The sequence below is a fragment of the Taudactylus pleione genome, unplaced genomic scaffold (genome assembly GCF_031769625.1).
Source record: "Taudactylus pleione unplaced genomic scaffold, aTauple2 ptg000113l, whole genome shotgun sequence".
NCBI classification, from domain to species: Eukaryota; Metazoa; Chordata; class Amphibia; order Anura; family Myobatrachidae; genus Taudactylus; species Taudactylus pleione.
In genome coordinates this window covers 15,221,245-15,242,609 of record NW_028284515.1, presented here as the reverse complement: position 1 = coordinate 15,242,609, position 21,365 = coordinate 15,221,245, and the positions used below count along the sequence as shown (strand labels likewise).

The 21,365-nt window shown below is 44.4% G+C and overlaps 1 protein-coding gene across 1 annotated transcript in view; it reads left to right on the top strand.

Annotated features, from left to right (window-relative positions):
- The window catches only part of STARD9 (StAR related lipid transfer domain containing 9), a 155,840-nt gene that overhangs the window by 130,457 nt on the left and 4,018 nt on the right, over positions 1-21,365 (top strand). The window contains exons 24-32 of the mRNA XM_088471260.1: positions 410-607; positions 860-1,034; positions 1,261-1,407; positions 2,336-2,438; positions 4,756-4,904; positions 8,456-8,520; positions 8,960-9,165; positions 13,999-14,078; positions 14,737-14,895. Of these exons, the coding sequence (XP_088327386.1) occupies positions 410-607; positions 860-1,034; positions 1,261-1,407; positions 2,336-2,438; positions 4,756-4,904; positions 8,456-8,520; positions 8,960-9,165; positions 13,999-14,078; positions 14,737-14,895 (1,282 nt within the window). The remainder of the gene's footprint in view (positions 1-409; positions 608-859; positions 1,035-1,260; positions 1,408-2,335; positions 2,439-4,755; positions 4,905-8,455; positions 8,521-8,959; positions 9,166-13,998; positions 14,079-14,736; positions 14,896-21,365) is intronic.

Here is a 21,365-nt window from a genome sequence, read left to right as displayed (position 1 = left end):
CATTGCAGCTGCGAAAATATGATAAGCTTACCCGAGCCTAAAGATGCCCACTGCTGCCTTCTGATATGCGTACGACGTCACTTACCTGCATAAATATCGGTAACATCGACGGACATCGAGCAGCCCTCTTGCCCTTGCAGCAGGTCTGACCTGCCGCAGTTCTTGGGAGCTCACGCAGAGCTGCATATGCAATCGCAGTGGCCAATTTATGCACTCCCATGTAGCGGCGTTTAAACTGTCAGACACGCCTGCATTTCTCAGACCACCCCCCGGCATTATTTACAGTGACGTGTGCATATACATTTATATATGTGTGTATATATAGTATTTAGAAGTAAATCATGGGGCAGTGAGAGCATGCATTTCCAAAAGGAAAATGAACAATTGATTTTGCTTTTCAACTCCTCAGACACTTGCAAGTAATAGAAAATTTGCGCAAGGAAAGGGAAGACCGTATGCAGAGATTCAGGAGGAGCCGCAGCTTAAGTCCACAGAAACAGCTGAGCACCTCCCAAGCATCGCTGACCTCGCTGAGGGAGTCTGACTTGCCCAGCCGTCGCAGAGAGTACCTGCAGCAGCTGAGGAGAGATATTGTGGACAATACCAGGTAGAGAAATGTATTGTTTCAGTTATTGCACATAAGGCTGGCAATCCATACAGTATACTTTCCTATATCCAAGACAAGCAAAATCCTTGAGAAAAAAATGGTTTAATGTGGTGTTCTTGGAAAAACTCTTACTGTAAAGATTACCTTCCCATCCATCTGTTATGAAGTAACTGTTATACACCATCTTGTTATCAGGTGTAGGGTAACATGCTGAGGATACCAGGTGAAATGCTTTCTCTTTTGCATGTCTAGAATTCAAGAACCAAAGAGAAGGTCAGCTCAGTGTCCCTCGGAGATCGGCGTGATGCTGAAAGATTATCAGAAGGCTCGGGAAGAGGCCAAATTGGAAATTGCCAGAGCAAGGGATAAGCTGCGAGAGAGGGCGGAGTTTGAAAAGAGACGACTGCAGAAAAACAGCCTTCCAAAGGTAAGTATGGAACAAGCGCGCTGCTCCCCTATCGTACAGACCACAAGGGCTTCATGGATAAACAAATCGCACATCAGTTGTTTCCCGGCTATGAGATTTTCCCATTGTAGTCCAGTGTGACATGTCCGTAGGTAACTTTTATCATACAGTATTTGTAAAACACCATTTACAATGAGCAAACACAATGAGTAAATGTTTGTCCTGTATGATTTACTCTCTTTAGGAGGAAAACAAACTGAAGACACTTGTAAGCACCAGCACTTTATTCACCAGTTCCAGCCTCAGCCTGTCCTCGGGACCCACGTCTGGGTATAACAGCGGCATGACCGCTACGCTTGGCAAGTGCAGCAAGCTGGGCATCCAGGAGGCAAATGTGAGTGTTCTCAGTGTAGTATATTATTTCCTCTGTATGTTTCCGTAAAATAGAGAGAGATATTAGTGGAGTCATAAACTACACACTAAAGGAAGCAGAGAGCAGGGTCGCCGAGATGAACTTTGGGCCCGGCCTAGCCGCTTATTGTGCCCTCCCCACTAGGGTGCAAATAAGCAGTAGGCAACCCTTTAGTCACTTACCTGCCCTCCATAATTGTGTTCACCTGGGGGCCGCATTTGGAAGGCAGAAAAGAAACAGCAGTTCAATACGTTGCTTACATAGGGCAACCATGATGTAGGCCAGAGGCTCCCCAACAGTCCAGGTTTTGGAGATCTCCATGGTTGAGCACAGGTGACTTAATTAGTACCTCAGTCAATTTGATTTAACCACCTGTGCTCAACCATGGCTATCTCTAAAATCTGTGTTGTTGGGGACCCCTGAAATTTGGGAACCTCTGATGTAGGCTAAAAGCACAATACAGCTTCTCATTTAATTAGTGGCCAAGTGATTTCACTCATTCCTAGTACGCTTCATTGCCCTATTAAATATTTTAACAGAACTTACATGGCTGCTTCCTGAGTGTGTAGATAATAGGGGCATTGAAACCATACACAGGGAACATTGCTTCGCAATATACTTTTTGTCTATTTGCACAGATTCATTTAGTTTAACATGATACATTTAAGTATTTCTTTGAAATTTGAATGTGTCAATCCAAGCTGTAAACTGTATATATTGGAATACATGTTTATGTAACTGAAGACACAAAACTCTTCAGTTCCTAATGAATTCATAGGTTTTAGCCTTGTGACTTTTTTTCAGCCCACAAAATGTCTGCCTCTACTGTGAGTAGGCGATGAGTTCACTTTAATTACATAGCAGGTTTTTACAATCATGTAAGTGGTTTGTTTTAATGTGCATTTAATAGCCTTTGCCAAGAAATATGGATCCACAGCTGAGATCTGGAAGAGGTCGACCTACAGCGAGGAACGGTCAGCTTTCTGCAGCTTCCCAGATTGCTTCTGTGACTGGTACGTGGCCTAAACTTTCCAATGGTCAATATACTGGTTCATATTGGAGGAAAGAAACATATTATGTAACCAAAGTTTTCTAAATGTGACATTGTTACACACTGAGTGGCCAAATTATTATGCCCACCGGGTTAGTACTTTGTTGGGCCGCCTTTTGCCCTTAATACAGCTTGAATTCTTCTAGGCTTGGATTCTACTTACTGTCGGTATGTTTTGAGGGGACTATTGGCCCAACTGCGATGAAGTGCATCTCCATAATGATGCCTCTGCCAGCCTGAAGTGTGGTGACGATGCAAGAAGGCTCCATGCTTTTGTGCTGTTGTCTTCATATCCTCACCCTACCATCTGCATGGTGTAACTGAAACCGTGACTGGTCAGACCGTATGACCCGTTTCTAATCATTTACTGTCCATTCCTGTGTTCCTGAGCATCTTGGAGGCATCACCCTGTTTGCAGCAGATATCAATGGCGTGCGGACAGGCCTTCTGCTTCAGATTATCCATAATTTGATGCACTGTTGCCCATCTGTGGGACTGAACAAGTCTGCCCCCTCTCTGTTCTGCTGGAGCATCTAGTAGCCATTTACGACCACAGGCCTTGCACTCAGACCCAGTATTTGTCTTCTGGACCACTCTGTGTAGAGTGTAACAACTGCCACCCTTGAACAATTCACCAGTGGAGCTAAAATTCAGATGACTCTGGTAACTGCGGATAAGGCCAGAAGGTCAGCCTGGACATTTCAAGCATGGCCGATGCTTTTCATGGCTAAACCCATTGCTTTTAGCCACAGTAAATACTAATGGGCGCCCCAATGGAGAAAATTGATTTTGCTCCGTCGGGCGACTATTCATATAGACGTCCAGCAGGGGGCACACAGAACATTCAAGTTGCCCCCTTACAGCTAAAAGTTTTTTTTGACAGTATAGTTCAGACCAGGTCAAGGCTTGAAAGCCTGTGTCAGCTAGGAATTACCACAGGGTTTGGAACATAACCTGATGTGGAGTGAAGTGGTTTCCGACCTCTTGTTTTCATATGAACCAGTTACGTTACTGTTGTTTCTGCAGAGGACTTTCTGGAAGGGAGTTTAAAACTCTGCTCTTTGAAGGTTCAGGTCTCAGTTTGTCTCTCCATAAACACAAGTGAGAATCAAACCTTCCTTTCATCCAGAATTGGTTTCTAAATTCCATCTAAATCAGAATATTGTTATCTCTGCCTTAGACCAAGATATGTCCCCAGAAGGAGTGGGCTCTCTTCATTCTCTCTATGGCATAAAGGCACTGAGAATCTATGACAATATGACCGGGTGTTACAGGGTGCATGGCCTGTTGGTTCTTTACAAGGCTGGCCCGTTTCCAAACCGGCTATTCCAGGTGGATTATTTCAGTAAATCACCAGATTTACATTTTCAAGAACAGGCTTTCTTGCCCCAATGTGAGTGCGCATTTCACCAGATCGGTGTGGGCCTCCTGCGTATTGGCACAGGGCCTCTGCTGAGCAGCTTTGGCTGGTGACCACCTGGTCTTCACTGCTCACCTTCACAAAATTCAACAGATTTAATACAACTAAATCCAAAGATGCCAGTTCTTGGTGTATGTTGATGCGCACTGCAACTTCTAAGCATACCCTCCCTTAGGGACAGCTTTAGGATGTCCTTCAAGTATTCGATGTCCTAGAATTAGATATTAGAGAAAATTCGATTTTGTACCTACATTAAATCCTGTGGGGAACACTTAGCTCCATCCCTTTATTCTTTGTCTTTATTATTGTTCAATGTTTGTTTCACTGTTATCCTTGTTATGATTATTTTATCCTCTCCCTCTTGCTCTGTGCATCTGGTTCTGTCTTTTGGAGCTTTGTTAGAAATATCCTAAAGTCCCAGCCGACCATGTGACATAGGGGGAGGAACTTGCCCTTTTGCTGGTAAATTTAAAGCGCCCATGCTACTGGCACCAGCCTCTATACGGCATTGCATTCAGGGTCCCCAGAGGACAGAGAGAAAAGAATACAGCCTATTTTTAATATACAAGAATGATATAGCTTTGTATCTACAAAGAATAATATGAGGCCAGTAAGTATAAGCTTTCCTGGGTTCTGGATAGTTATGAGCACAGCAATAAGGAGAAACCAGGATAGTTACTGTACATTGCCTGCAGTCATATAGCGTTTTATGCATCTGATAAGTGTTGTTTACTTTTAAAACATTGTTATGAAAATGTGACTATATATATATATATATATATATATATATATATATATATATATATATATATATATATATATATATATATATATTGTGTGTAAATGTCTCCTCTCTTAGGCCCCACAAACATAGGCCTTACCCCTGCAGAGGAAAGCTCACCAGGTAAAGCAAGTCTTTCCCCTCTCCCGCACGTTTCCCTTCTCCAGTCTACACCGGGGTCATATCAGGGTCTGGCCGCCAAGATCCAGGCCAGTGCAATGTCTGAGGTGAGCTCCATGTCTAATAGCTAACACTGGCGTTATATTCACTTTTGTATGGTCGTCTTGTGATTAAGAAGATTGACAAGACAAATATAGTGGCATAGATTATACTGTGCCGGAAACTAAGAGAAATGTAGATGACCAGCAATTTGGGAGTTTGTAGGCAATTTGCATGGCAAGGTTTGTGATTCCCACAAGATTAAACTGTAAATTTACAAATGATGTGTTTCTAATCTAGCCAAAGGAAGGCCATAGACTGCACAAGCTGGGACTCCTCCTTTACACCAGGGGTGATCGATTTGTGGCTCTCCATCTGTAGTGGAACTACACATCCCAGCATGCCCTGACAGTTTTAGCATTCCCTAATAGCAAAACTGTGCAGGGCATGCTGGTTTGTGTAGTTCACAACAGTTACAGGGCTGCATGTTAAACAACCGTGCACCTTGACTTTAAGGACATTCTTACAAAAAAAAAAACACTATCTTAAAAGTAAAATAAATGTATGTGCACTTCTAATGCCTATCTTTGCGTAGATCGCAGTACATGGAAGAACTAGAAGCATTAGTTGTGGTAGTTGTAGTAGCCTTGTTAGAAGCGGTAGTAGTAGCCTTGTTAGGAGCGGTAGTAGTAGCCTTGTTAGTAGTAGTAGTAGTAGCGGTACTAGTAGCCTTGTTAGTAGCAGTACTAGGAGACTTGTTAGTAGTAGTAGCCTTGTTAGTAGCGGTACTAGTAGACTTGTTAGTAGCAGTACTAGGAGACTTGTTAGTAGTAGTAGCCTTGTTAGTAGCGGTACTAGTAGACTTGTTAGTAGCGGTAGTAGTAGCCTTGTTAGTAGCGGTACTAGTAGACTTGTTAGTAGTAGCCTTGTTAGTAGCGGTACTAGTAGACTTGTTAGTAGCGGTACTAGTAGACTTGTTAGTAGTAGCCTTGTTAGTAGCGGTAGTAGTAGCCTTGTTAGTAGCGGTACTAGTAGACTTGTTAGTAGCGGTACTAGTAGACTTGTTAGTAGCAGTAGTAGTAGCAGCCTTGTTAGTACCGGCACTAGTAGACTTGTTAGTAGCGGTACTAGTAGACTTGTTAGTAGTAGCCTTGTTAGTAGCAGTACTAGGAGACTTGTTAGTAGTAGTAGCCTTGTTAGTAGCGGTAGTATTAGACTTGTTAGTAGCGGTACTAGTAGCCTTGTTAGTAGCTGTAGTAGTAGCCTTGTTAGTAGCGGTATTAGTAGACTTGTTAGTAGCGGTATTAGTAGACTTGTTAGTAGCGGTATTAGTAGACTTGTTAGTAGCGGTACTAGTAGACTTGTTAGTAGCGGTAGTAGTAGCCTTGTTAGTAGCAGTACTAGGAGACTTGTTAGTAGTAGTAGCCTTGTTAGTAGCGGTAGTATTAGACTTGTTAGTAGCGGTACTAGTAGCCTTGTTAGTAGCTGTAGTAGTAGCCTTGTTAGTAGCGGTATTAGTAGACTTGTTAGTAGCGGTATTAGTAGACTTGTTAGTAGCGGTATTAGTAGACTTGTTAGTAGCGGTACTAGTAGACTTGTTAGTAGCGGTAGTAGTAGACTTGTTAGTAGCGGTACTAGTAGCCTTATTAGTAGCGGTACTAGTAGACTTAGTAGTAGTAGTAGCCTTGTTAGTAGCGGTACTAGTAGACTTGTTAGTAGCGGTACTAATAGACTTGTTATTAGTGGTACTAGTTGCCTTGTTAGTAGTAGTAATAGCCTTGTTAGTAGTAGAAAAATTCACCAATTGACATAACACAATGGGAAACGCAGCCTGTGCATTTACACCCAATATCCCAGTATATCTTGTGATGCACAGAATAGGTAAGAACAGAAATGAAATATTAATGATTATGAACATGCATGGAATTAAAAAAACAAAACAAATAAAACCCTCAGTGAAGTTATTGGGAACACTATTTACGTTGCATGGGCATTTTTAATATCTCAAACTAGCCAATTCATATAGCTGGCGAGTTGGCGGAATATTGCTTAACGCGAGTTAAAAAAAGTGTCTGCGATTTTTTGATATTCAATTAGAAATCCGCATTAAGGGGCTGATTCATTACGGATCGCTATTGCGATCGCAGATGCGATTACACATGCAGGTCCACTGCGAAAATATGCTAATATTTGCAATCACAATGCCGTCGCAGCCTAACAAAAGAACGCCCACTTCCCCTTACTCACATCCGTAATACTTAGCAAAATAGTGAAACCATGAGTAACAGAGTACCGTCGCAGCCTCACACACAGTTGCACAAGGGCTGACCCTACTTAGAAATTGCTAACCTCATCACACGCAGTGAAAGCCCAAGGTGCGATGCATTTGCAAAATGCAACAATCGGCCGACTGCCTGCATTGATCGGCAATGAATCGGGCCCTAAGGTAATGGGAGCTAATAAACACGTTTATTTGCTGAAATACGCTTTCTGGCTGTCATTTTCCCATCTTTTAATAAAGCTTCAAAAATCAACCATGTGACCTCATGAACCAATACTTTGCTTATGGTCACTAACAGACTCCTACGCTATCCTGTTATCTTATTTGCCCCTTTTAGGGGGGGGGGGGGAATATGGAGGGGGGGGTTCAGGATGACTTCCCCACTCTTTCGTGTACTACACATAGGGGGAGATGTATGAACGGGATGTAGTCAAATTGCTTGCGGACGGGATGCTGGACGCCGAAATACCGACTCCGGATTCCTTCCGCCCGGCATAATGCCAACGCCGATATCTCAATGGACATCAGGATACCGGTAAATATTAGCTTTAGCCTGGGAGGAGGTTAGGGTTAGGCACAACTAAGGAATTGTTATGGGGGGGGGAGAGAGTGGAGGGTTAGGGTACTTACCTGCCCTAATCGAGATCTTCAGTGATCGGGCTTTCGACATCGGTATTTCAACCAGCGGCTATTCTGCTGCCGGCATCTCATACCCATCCCGTATAAACAGGTGGCTAACTATCATTACATTTCTGGACCTGCTTAGCCCATTATTGGGGTGAAGCAGGTCGAGACACCACCCAGATGTATTATAATTGGCTGATGAGGGACAGTGTTAATCACCTGTCTGGTAAATCGCACACCCCCTCTTGCAGCTGCTTTGATTGGTGCTTGCAGGGATTGTGTGCATGCAGTGTTGTGTGAGTATGACAACTGCAGCTGTCGAAACATATAGCTGCAGTTATCAGAACGGTCTGTGCCACTGACTGGTCATAGTTTGCCACACCAGATGGGGCGCCCGATCTAGGTATATCCAACAGCAGCACATAATGTGAGCAGTTACCAATATTACAGGTACCGCCCATCTCCCCCAATGTTCGCACACTGCCATAATTGTGCAGCCTCTGCTACATCACATTTCAGATTAAATTGCATGGGTATCGGGACCGCGCTTCAGAAATCCCACGTAATGTTAACTCACGCGCACAGGGCACAGAATCTGCAGCTATTTGAATCAGCCCCAATGACCTATCTGTAGATTAACATTCTTTATTTGCAGCCAGTGTGCTTATGCTATTGTTACGCTATTCCTGTCATTTACAAATATCTTTGTTTCAGATAATGACAGCTTGCTCCCACAACCTAAACAATCTCTATAATCACCAGGCAGCAGCTGGTTGGATGTAAGTCTCAAAACATTGTTGTCTACTTTTTAGAATTACATTTACTCTATTTTCTTATCCCTATTATTAGTTGGCAGAATCCATATTTCTAATCTCTAACCTACAACGCACAATAAATTAATATACATGATGGACTCACATAAACTTGTTCCTTATTGAGGTTGTACAGTACCTTGGAGACCTGTTCTATATTTGTGCAGCCAGCTATAGGAGTAATGCATGATTGTCCTGCCAAGATAGCCATTGAAAATGGGTGGGAGCTGGAGGGCTAAATATAAAACTGCAAGCTCCTTGCTTTAGGCATGCTATTGGTACACATGGTTACACCCTCTAACCAACAGCTTTCGGGCTGGGCTGTCCCCCTCCAAATTCTCTGTACTCCAACCTGCACTTGTTTTCAACAACATATGCTTACCATTCTGCCTTCTCTCCATTCCAGATACCAGGGTACAGAGAAGGATGTATTGGTGTATTATAAGGCCTTCTCCTTACCCACACGGCATGGATTTATTGGCGCTGGAGTCATTAAGAGGCCTCTGCACGATGTCTGGTGTATGGTGAGGGACATTAATACACGGCAGCTCTACGACCAGTCCATCCTCTCATGTTCTGTACATCAGCGAATGAGTGGCAATATTCAGATGGGTAAGTGACATATGCACACAAAGTGCTATTTAGAGTATAACAACCCACATATAATGTTCATTACCCAACGTGTACGGTCTGCAGCCATGACCTTAGAGCGGACCAATCATCAATAGGGTATTTGCTTGAATAGAGAACTGAAACTAACGTGCCCCATCTGTGAAACATGTTTGCGCAGCACTATTGCCTCTTCGCCACCCAGTACTCTCTTTCTGACTGCTCTCCCTAGCACGAAGAAGACCTTGGTAGGTCTGACTTAGGCATGTAACCAAGTAGTGAGGAAGGGTGGGATTGAGAGAAATTATCACAAACTGTATTTAATGCATACAACAAAAAATAGGTTCAGAGATTCGATTTGGAAAAAAGGTTATTGAGTGATAATTACTGACATAATTTCCAGCATATAATGTATGTAGTGAAGACCATCCTGCAACTTTAAGTTCTTTTATTGGTACTTGAGCTCTCCTTGACCTTGATGTTGCCATTGCACTAGTCGAATGGGCCCTGATTATTTTTGGCACTGCCAGTTATGAAACCTGAATAATAATTGCATGGATCCACCTGGCAATAATATCTTGCGAGGCAGGTTGCCCCTGGCGAGACCTCTTTGGCAGAATAAAAAGGTGATTAGTTTTCCGGATATTCCTTCTCCTGTCCAAATATTCTGAGGTTGCTCTGACTACATCCAAAAATGTAATTATTATTCTTCTACCATCCTTTCACTGTTATATTAATGAGGAAATGTAATTTCCTGAAATGAGGATGAGACTTTAGGCAGACTCTGGCTTATTGCTTTCACCTCTGGAAAGAATTGTATGACCAACTCCTCTATGGCCGGTTTCTTTTGTAGAAGTAGCTCAGGGTCGAAATTTGTACCTTTTTAAAGGTACTGAATGCTAATTCGCTGGTTAGACCCTGTCAAAGAAATTCTTACTCCTGAATGTATGCCTGTGGTTACGGATTGCTTTCAGACCATTGGAAGTATTTCCTACATGTTCTGTGATATGTGACCGAAGTTATTTTTCTGTTGTTGCTTGTATCATAATATCCATTAGAGCGCCAGTAAGGGTCTTATTTGAGCAATTGCCATCCAACCAAAGCCAGATATGCTGGATTTAGGTGAAACACTACACCTTGATTCTACTGAATTTTTAGTGGACATGCTGGTTTTACAGATATTCCCCGGGCCATCACAAACCACAGTCATTGTGATGAAGCAGATAGAATTGAAATCACTTCTGCCTCCTCTGTCCTGATCTTTCTCCACACTCTTGGGGGTATATTTACTACTGTGTCTTAAACACCTCTGATTATAAACGGCTTTGAATGCTGGTTTTAAAATGGTAATAGCATTAAATGCATATCTGCCGACAGAGCGTGAAGAAACAGATAATCCTACCAATTTCTCTTATGGTTCCTTGGATTCGAGTGATGATTGATGTACTTGACAACTGACACGTTGTCTGATTGGACGTTTATCTTGCTTGACTAAGTGCTCGGTGGATTGTCCTGAGCTCCAGTATGTTGATTGGAAGACTGAATTCCTGGAATGCGTAGTAGAGAGCACAGAGGTTCATCCCCTTAGGCTCGTGTCTAGTGCAGAATCAGAAAGGGACATCCCCTGTCTAAGTGGGAGGACTGAATCCACCACAGCTGGTAGTGACGCAATTCCTAGGACAAGGCCAGAAGTTAGGACCAGAGGTGACGGTTAGAGCGGTTACATTTGGAAAGGAGCTCCATTGGAGAGGTCTGGATTGGAACTGAGCAGAATCTACAAAGTACAGTAGAAGGTGGAAACTAACTTTCCCAGAACTCACATACAGAAATGTACTGATACTCTGGGCATTCGGAGAGATTGTGCCATTTTCTGTAAGGCCGAAATCTTGTCCCTGGGGAGAAAACCTCATTCAGACTGGGAATCCAACAGAGGCCCCAGATGAAGCATCTGTTGCAATGAAGACAGGCTTGACTTGCGCCAATTTATGAGCCAACCATGCAAATGAAGGACCTGAACAGTCAGAAGATGAATGGTGTCAGAATATGGAGCTGCAATGAGGAGGTTGTCCATGTAGGGGATGATCCGGACACCGTGAAGTTGAAGGTCGACCACCGTCATGGACATAACCTTTGTGAAAACATGAGGTGCCGTTGACGAGGCAAAAGGCAAGGCACGAAATTGGTAATGATCTGACAGAACTGCGTAGAGAAGGAAACTCTGCTGGTCCTCCTGAATAGGAATATGTAAATAGGTGTCCTGGATATCCAGAGACACCATGACTTCAAGGACTGCATGATGGACCAGAGATTCCATCCTGAACTCTGAACCTGGGAGCCCTGAGGTAGACCTTTAAAGACTTCAAGTTGAGGTGGGGAGGGGAAGGAGGAGCCATCCTGCTTCTGTACTTGGAAAAGATTGGTGTAGAAACCAGTTCCTCTTTGATGTGGCGGAACTGGGGTGATGCCGTCGGATGCCAGAAGGGCCCTGATGGCTCCTGCTTTGACTAGGTCAACAGGAAGACACATCGTGAAGAACTGGCTTGGAGGGGCTTCCTGAAAGTACAAAGTATAACACAGAAATACTATGCTTTGCACCCAGGAGTCAGATGTCTGCAGCCATGCCTTGGAGAAAAGCAAAACACTGCCGCTGACTATGGGCACCCCCAGGTGGAAGTCTACCCCCTGATGCTGTCTGTTTATTCACAGGCTAGCATCCTGTCTCAGTTGGTCTTCCTCTGGACAAGGAATTCTGGCTCCTCGAAGAGAGCTGAAATCTTGACTTGCCTGAGAAAAGGAAGGAGTCCTGGGTTTTGGAGCCATGGAGGGCAGGAAGGTGGATTTGAAGGCCACAACTTCACTTTTTTAAATGGAAAGGATTCCAAGGGCTTCTTGGATTCAGAGTCCCCACTCCACTAACAAATCCAAATTGCTCGACTGGCTGTTACCTCAGAGGCTGTAACCTTCACAGACAGAATGTTTGAGTCAATAGCTGCTTCCCTGATATTGTTGACTACTAACAAGTTGGAGCGATGTACACCCAACCTAAGTCCCCCATCTGCCCACTGCTCTGAGGCCTTCGTAACACAAGCAGAGGCAAGTGGCAGTAGCACACTGCACCTGCACTAGAAAATCTGGATGAGGAAAATCAAAATTTTTCTTTGTGGCTTATTTGAGAAAAGGGAGTGTGTTGCCTTAGCCAGCCAAATTATAGGGGGGAAGCATCTGCCATTTTGCCCAATCAGCGTAAGGAAGGGGATAGAAAGTCACAATACGGTTGGAGACCTGGAAACGCCTATCCAGGTTTCTGCAATAAGGTCCTCTACTTGAGTGGAGGAAGGAAACTTAAGTCTCCTGCTTTGTGTGTTCGAAGAAGGCGGCCTTCTGAGAAGGGGTACCCTCCAAGTCCTTAATAAGGAGCGGGGACTTGAGTACAGCAATCAAAGCCTCAACACTTACTGGACTAGGTTGATGTGACCCTGAAAGGACAACTCTTCTGCCAGATAGGAGACCTCAGAGTCCTGACTGCAGGGGGTGTAGTTGTAGTCATAGGACATTTAGATGGCTTATGAAGGACAGCAGGATCCAACATCTGTTGTAAAGTATTGGAGACCTGCACAAGGCCCTGTACAGGCTGGGATAAGCCCTCTACCCAAGGCGGTTAAACTGGCGCCAGTGATCAACAGGCAAGGATCAGGAACCAGCAGTAGGGCCATCTACAGGGGAAGTCCTGGAACAAGCCAATTGTTTTGCTAGTACCTTCATAGCCTGGGACAGTGTGAAAGCCCATGCAGGGTACATGCTGCCTGGGAACTAGGCCGTTGTGAAGCACTTTTCACAAAGTCCCCCATGATTCTGAGCTGCACTAGAGAATTTGTAATGACAGTTTCTGTATTAACTGGACTTCAGCTCAACCACGCACCTCTACTGGGCAGCCCTTGAGAAATTTCCCTTTGCAGACATATTTGCACACTATAAAAGGAAAACACACACAGGCATGTAAAGTGGATGGGGAGAGCATTGAACAAAGTATGACCACCAACTATATAGGAGTGAATTATCCCAGAAAAGTACTGTAAAATTACAGGTAATACCCTGAAAACTACACTGAAACTGAAGGATATCTAGATTATCACGTAAAGCCAGGATGTTTTTGAATGGTACCGTGGGGGTACCCTCACAGAAGATACCTATTCATCGTGCTAGACTCTATCCAAACGGGAGAACCCAAGTGTAGCCTGCATAGCCAGGGAAGCCTGTGCCTCTGGAATGTGAGCCCTGCCCTCACAGTCAAATAACAGTACAAACTACAGAAGCGTGTCTACATCTGCAGACTACAAATCAACCTAACTTGAGCAAACTAGCTGCAAAAAAGGAAGGAAAGTGAATTTACTATCTCATATCGATTAAGTTTGTAAATGTTTGTGGGGCTGATTCAGCCTAGGATGGATTTTTTTTTTTTTTTTTTAAACTAGTAATGTTGACTATCTGGCACCCAAGAGAAAAATGTTGCATGCCCCTGTGATAGACTATGATTTCTCACCTTCAGTCCTCAGATACCTTCATCAGGTTATACTTTAAGGCAGGTGTTCTCAGCTCCAGTCCTCAAGTACCACCAACAGGTCATGTATTGTGTTCTTTAATCATGCACAGGAGTGTTGATCTATTTTGCTGGGTTAGTAATAATCCCACCTGCTCAACACATGACCTCTTGTTGGTATGTAAGGACCAGATTTCAAACCTCTTAAGTCACAATTAATACTTACTTTGTAAAGAACCCTAGTATTAAATTTACATGAACCTAAATACAGTTCTTTTCTCTTTGTTTTTTCCTATTAGTCCATGTGATGACTGATATGTCACTCTGTTACCTAAAACAACCCAGGGATTTCTGCTGCATCACTGTGGAGTCAAAAGAGGTAATGACACAGTTAGCAGAATACTTCAGTACCAGCTTTGGTCAAATTATATATAATATTTCATATATAACACAGACAATGTTCATGTCTGCAGTGGCAATTACTACCTACATGTTCTATTGGTGCTACACACTAAACATTTCTGGAACTACCTTAATAGTCTCACATGCATAATGCAGCCACAACACAAACTTTACATTTGCCGTTTCCATAATATGTATTACCGATGATCTTAGCAAAGTCATGTTGACCATTTCTCATATTAGATGAATGGTGAGACTGTGTATAATCTTGTTCCAGAGAACTTTAGTTACAAAGAACCCATTTAATTGTTACATATAATGTAGTACCCTATTCCGTATAATGATGAAGTACAGTGGGATTTCTAATTCTCCATTTATCCCAAGTCTACCTACTGTGCAAATGTATAAAACATACATCTGCCTGTATAACAACAATATAAGACGAGTGATTACTTGGCAAATATTTCTATCCATTTTAATGCTTCAGCTATTATGTTAATCTTTGAATATAATTGTGACATCTTTAATCTGATTTACCTACAACTGCGGGGAACGGGTAACACACTTATGATGTACACAGCTAACATTTGTGCGTAGCAGAGAATAAGTTTGTTGCTGGCGTTTCTTTTGCTCAGGAGAAGTGTTACAGCTTATCCTTCCAGTCTGTGTACAATGAGGCTATGCCACGTCCTAATAAAGATACTGTACGAGGGGAGCTCCTGCCCAGTGCATGGATCCTACAGTCTGATACCATCAGTGGAGAAGCAGTGACCAGAGTCATTTATATGGTGCAGGTAGGAGCTACACATGGCATTGTGCAGAATTTTGGGTCATGTTTCTGAAAGAGGACGGGACACAACTTAAAGATCAGGGAAGCAGCAGTACTAAAATCAATTAGAATAAATGACCTCCAAACAATGGTGCATAGGAGGCAAAAAATCGCTAGTAGATGACACTATAAACCACTTCAGCCCTTATTTTTCCAGGTCAGATCAGTATACAGATGCTTGGAGATCTGGTACAGGAAGAAAGTATACACATATTCTATGTGGCAGTTACTGCTGTCTTGTAGGTCTGCGGGGTCATAGATGTAGCACCTTTAGCTCTGTGGAGCATTAGCATCTCACATACCTTATTACTTTTAGTGACTCTAGTGTATTTCTCATTTAGGGGTCCATTTATCAAAGTGCATTTGAGGTAGTATCCCTGAAAACATAAATATTCGGAAGTTTAACACATACGAGGGATACTTAGTATTTAAGGTAAAGATGGACCGCTCCGATACCTGCAGTGATCCCTCCATTACCGCTGGCAGCTGCATCCCCCATAGGAGATCCCTCCCCGGCAATGGCGGATGTGCATGTGCTGTCCGCGGTACTGCACATGCGCAGCAAACCCTGCACTGGCCGGCAGCTCTCCGGAGACACCGCAGGGACGGCCTCCTTTCGAAGTCCGTGTCCCTGCCTGTCCCGGTTTTGCGTTACTGGCATGACGTGGTCGCGTTGCAAAAGCGATCATTGATAAATGGGCCCCCTGATGTCCTTTTTCTGCTCTCCAAAGCAGGCGCACAGGTCATTGGGTAGCACGAGAAGAGTGTGTAAGAGTTAGCTTGGAGCTAATGGTGGATGGAGGTAGCCGCAGTTGGGAAAAATCTAGAGGGTGGACAGCAACTTGAGACATCAAAGTTGTCCTAAGGGGAGTCAAATGTGCAAGTAAAATATGACTGGGAAACAGCATTGGATTTGGGGAGAGGGCATAAAAAGCAAATCAAGGACAAGAAACATAAGGCTTCTTTATTGCCCTGGATGGAACAAAAGGCTAGCTAAGTGCTGTAAAAACACTTCTCAATGTTTCTCAAACGGGAATTCTCGTGACTCAATCACATACCACAATATAGTTTGTATGGCAATAAGTCCCCAGGGGCAGCCAATTCCACACTGGGAAATTGGGCATTTCAGTTAAGTTACAGATTTAATTATTTTTCACATTTATCCAGATATCCTTTACTTTAGGAGGTTAATTGATGCATTTGTTCTGTTTAAAGATTAATTAGTCAAGTGTGATTCCCTGTTCCTGACCAAAGACAGTAATGAATAATAGTTAGCCTTCCAAGCACCAGTAAAACCTCATTCACTGTATATTTGTCCCATTATACACTTTTCTTTTCTAGTGGCTATAGCTGTGATGTGAGCTTAGGGCTCTTGAACCTGTTTATTTTAACTTAAAAACACAATGGGGGCAATGAGATGTGGTGGGCAGGAGCATGGTTACTTTTTCCTTGTGTAGAGGTATTAGGGGAAAGTAGCTATATTGAGGGTACTGTAATGGGCAAATATGTGCGTAGCCAAACATTGTGGTGATGGCTCATCGCCTGTAATGGAATCTGCCCCAATGTTTCTCAATATCATATAAATGCAATACAATCACAAACATGTTCATTGGGTAATTGTGCCTAGTACATTAGGGATGTATTTACTATAATGTTTTGAAGTTTATTTTGAGCTTAGAATACTTAATTTTGCTCCTATCTGCTTTGCTTGAATATTTTTTTTATCTATCCAGACACCACAATATCCTCATACACCCAGACATGCCTGATCTTCCCTATTTCACAGTACAAAAATGGCCTTGGAGGGCGAGAAGGGGTCAGTAAAAACTGTAGCTAATTTACAAATTAGGTGCAGGCCAAAAATAGGATATTGGTACTTACCAGTAAAAGCCCTTTCTCCGATTCCACAGGGGACAGTGGAGATCAATACACTGGGGTATAGATGAGTGGAGCTGGCACTTTAAATTTTTAAGTGTGAGTGACTCCTCCCCCTCTATCCCCCAGAAGCACCAGTTATAGAATTGGAGCCCGAGGAGACGAAAACAGAACCAGAAAATACAACTAAGGAGAAGGAACCAAACCACACGACGGCAGAGCCGAATAAAGACACACATAACAAGAGAAACATTCAAATATTTGTAAAAAATAAACACAATGGCAGATAAAGCAGCGCTAGGAGGGCGTCCAGTGTCCCCTGTGGAATCGGAGAAAGGGATATTATTGGTAAGTACCAAAATCTTATTTTCTCCTTCATCCACCAGGGGACACTGGAGGTTAAGACACTGGGGACATCCCAAAGTTTTCCCCCCGGGCAGGAGAGCTAAGAGAAACCTGCAAAATCCTGAGACCAAAACTAGATTTGGAGGCCGAAAAGATATCAAATCAATACAGTCGAACAAAGGTATGGACCATGGACCAAGTGTGAAGCAGAAGTGCTTCGATGAGCAGCCCTGGAGGCTCCCACGGAGCGAGTGGAATGAGCAGAAATAGAGGCCGGCCGCCAGAGATGTAGGCCTGTGGAATGGCCAGGTGAATCCATCTGGCCAGTGTCTGCTTAGAAGCAGGCCAACCGCGCTTGGAAGCATCATAAAGAACAAACAAGGTAAGGTAGCAGTACGGGCCATATAAATCCTGAGAGCCCAAACGACATTTAGGGTGTGAGAAGACTGTGGTTCCAGTGTTGTCGGAGTCTTCTCAATCGGCTGATTGATGTGAAAATCCGAAACTACCTTTGGTAAGAAGGATGCCTTAGTACGGAGTTCCGCAAGATCGTGAAAAATTAGATAAGGAGGTCGACCAGAAAGAGCTTCTAGCCGAAGGCAAGGCTAAAAGGAGAACTGTCTTCCAAGTGAGAAGCTTAAGATCCATGTCTTCCAAGGGTTCACACATAGAAGATTGGAGAAAAGCCAGCACCAAGTTAAAATCCCACAGAGCTATAGGTGGGATAAACGGAGGCTGAATCCGTAGAACCCCTTGTAAAAAGGTCTGAACTTGCGGGATTAAGGCAAAACGGCGCTGAAAAAAGACCGACAGTGCAGATACCTGAACCTTCAAAGAACCAAGGCGCTAACCCGCGTCCAAACCCGACTGGAGGACAGGAAATCCAAAAAGCAGTAGCGTGAAACCTCCGTTCCTCACACCAGGCTACATAACCCCGCCAAATACAGTGATATTGAGCCGAAGTGATTGGCTTACGAGCCTGGATCTTGGTAGGGATTACAGAGGCAGATGAGGCTGTAATTCCAAGGGACAGTCAGACCACTTATCGTCTCCGCATTCAGGGCACAAGTTCTGAAACAATACCTGGGTACCTGATGGTTGTCTGGAAGCCATGAGAACTATTTCTGGCATACCCCATTTCAGTACCAGTTGTCGGAAACCGTCCCGGTGAAGAGCCCATTCTCCGGGATGGATGTCCTGACGACAGATAGTCGGCCTCCCAATTGTCCACTCCTGGGATGAACACTGCTGAGATCGCAATCACGTGAATTTCTGCCCATCGAAGAATGCGGTTTACGTTGCGCATAGCCATGAGACTGCGAGTCCCACCTTGACGATTTATGCATGTGACAGCTGTCGCGTTGTTTTATTGGAAACGAAATGACTGACCGTCTTAACAGAGAAACCGCATCCAGAAGGGCCCTGAAATTTGCCCACAGTTCCAGCACGTTGATCGGTAGACTCGACTCCTGTCAAGACCAACGGCCCTGGAAGTGATGGTCTCGAACCATCACTTCCCAAAGCGAGGCTGGCATCAGTTGTCAGAATGATCAAATTCCAAAAGTCGAACCAGCGACCTGCCGTTAGGTGTTTTAGCGGAATCCACCAGAGAAGGGACATTCGAGCTTGAGGGGATAGTAGTACCAGGCGGTGCATCTGAAGATGTGATCTGGACCACTGGGCCAGGAGATACAACTGGAAAGGACAGGAATGAAATTGTCCAAACTGAAGAGCCTCGAAAGCAGCCACCATCTTCCCGAGAAAACTAATGCGTAGATGAATGGACACCCGCTTCGACTTGAGAACTAGGAGGACAAGCTGACTAATAGCATGAGCCTTGTCCACTAGAAGGAAGATTTGTAGAGCAGCCGTACCAAAGATCCTGCCCAGAAATTGGAGGCGTTGAGATGGGACTAGACTGGACTTCGGAAAGTTGATTATCCAGCCATGATGGATAAGTACCTGGTGTGTCAAAGCTACATGGTCGTTGAGAATCTGAACAGATGGAGCTTTGATGAGGTCGTCCAGATACGGAACAATAGTGACCCCCAACGATCTGAGATGAGCGATCACCACCAATACCTTGGTAAAGATCTGAGGTGCCGACGACAGACTCTGAAACTGAAAATGTTCCTCTCTGATGGCAAATCGAATAAAGGCCTGATGTGGCTTCCAAATTGGTACATGGAGATAAGCATCTTTGATATCCATGGATAGTAGCAACTCTCCTTGTTCCAGACCAGCAATCACAGAGTAAAGTGACTCCATCTTGAATCTGTAAAACGCCAGATAGAGATTTATTGATTTCAGATTCAAAATAGGCCTGACAGAGCCATCTGGTTTCAGAACTACAAAGATTGGAGTAGAAAGCCAGACAATGCTGATGGGCTGGAAAAGATATCAGAACCTCGGAATCCACAAGCTTCTGGATTGCCTCAAAAACCACCTTCTGCTTCTGTTGGGAGACAGGAAGAGCTGTGGTGAAAACCGATGTGAAGGGGGTTCTGCAAATTCTATTTTGTACCCCAGAGACACCAGATTGCGGATCCAAACTGATGTACTGGTCTGAGCCCCCACCTTGAAGTCTCCGAGGTGGGCCAAAAGCCAGTCATGCGGTAGTTTTTACCGCAGGCTTTGGCTCAGGATGTCGTGTCAAACCAGACTGTCGACCTCTACCCTTACCTCCATGGGTAGCAGAGGCACAGTGTGGACATCCCCGAAAGGAAGGACCAGTCTGCAAGCGAGGTGGAGCGGGAGCAGTGGAGGGAAAAAACATAGACATACCCACCTGTAGCCTGGGAGATCCATTAGTCCAATTCAGGTTCAAAAAGGATATCCCCAGTAAAAGGAAGCTCTTTTGAAGTCAGCATCCACTTGCCAGGACCTCAGCCAGAGAGCTCTGCGAGCCACTATAGCTGACGCTGAGATCCTGGAGCCGACATGACCAATGTCCTTAGACGCCTCTCCAAGGTATACTGCAGACTCGTGAATGTGTTCAGCTAGAATGGAAAGTTCGGATCTTGACTCTCCCGATTCAAGTCCACTGACCAACTCCTCTGCCCATCTCTCCACAGCTTTGATGACCCAAGAGCCAACTAAATCCGGTCTAAGTAGCACCCTGAGCTGCTGAGTATTTGGATTTTAAGGAGGCTTCCAGCTTACGGTCGGACTGTCCTTAAGGGCTGTGGCAGCAGAGACAGGCAACATGTTTTTTTTTTGAGAGTCGGGAGACAGACGAAGCTACTGGAGGAGGAGCTTCCCATTTTTCAGTGGCCAATTTTGGAAACTGGTAAATGAACAAAAACTGCTTGGGCATCTGCAAAAAAGGGAAGAAAATGGTAGACTTGTTGCCATTTTCTTCCCTTTAAGGATGCATCCGGAGATACCGTGGACTCCTCATCTGGAATCTTCATGTCGGACCGCCAGGATAAGGGCCTCAACTCTCTCGACGCCCGAATCAGAAGCCTGCTGGTGTAGGTAGTCACTGTCTGAAAGCGTTTCCAACTCACCTTCCTCTTCTTCCTGTGAAAGAAGCTCTGCGTCTGAGTTGCCCGACTGGAGGACGGCAAGGAGAGGTCTTTTTTTTTTAGATGGTCCAGCAGATGCACTGACCCTAGAAGAAGTTGCAGAAGAACCCATGCACGGAGCCAAGCTCTTCACCGAACGGGCTAGATCTCTCGACCAACTTGGCTATCTCTCTGTGGAACCCAAAACAGGGGCCTGGGTCCTAGCCAATTCGATGTCTCTGCGTGCAGCAAGTTCCAAGGAGAGATCAGCCATAACACCTGCCGAGGTAGATATCCAAGGTGGCGTAGGGGCTGCATCCGAAGAGGGTCCCACCACAACGGGTCCCCTTGAAATACAGCAATCACATAGGGCTGCTCCATCAGAGCATGCCTGAGGTAGCTTGGAATTACACTTTGAGCAAGCAAAAACTTTTTGTTATGCTTTAGCAGCTGCCCCTGTACCAGTCATGATGCTGTACACACACCCTCACACAGACAGAGGATCCTCACACACAGATAAAGGGAGGAACAACTGGGTACAGAGGGAGGAGCCACTATATTCCTCCCTAAATTAAATTCCCCCTCACCCAGCAGACACCCCAGTGTACCCACGACCTCTAAACAGGAGGAGTGCTGGAGTTTATATTGCCACAGCCTGGATGCTGCTATGCTGGTGTCCCTCAGTAGTAAGCACCTGTGTAAAATGGCG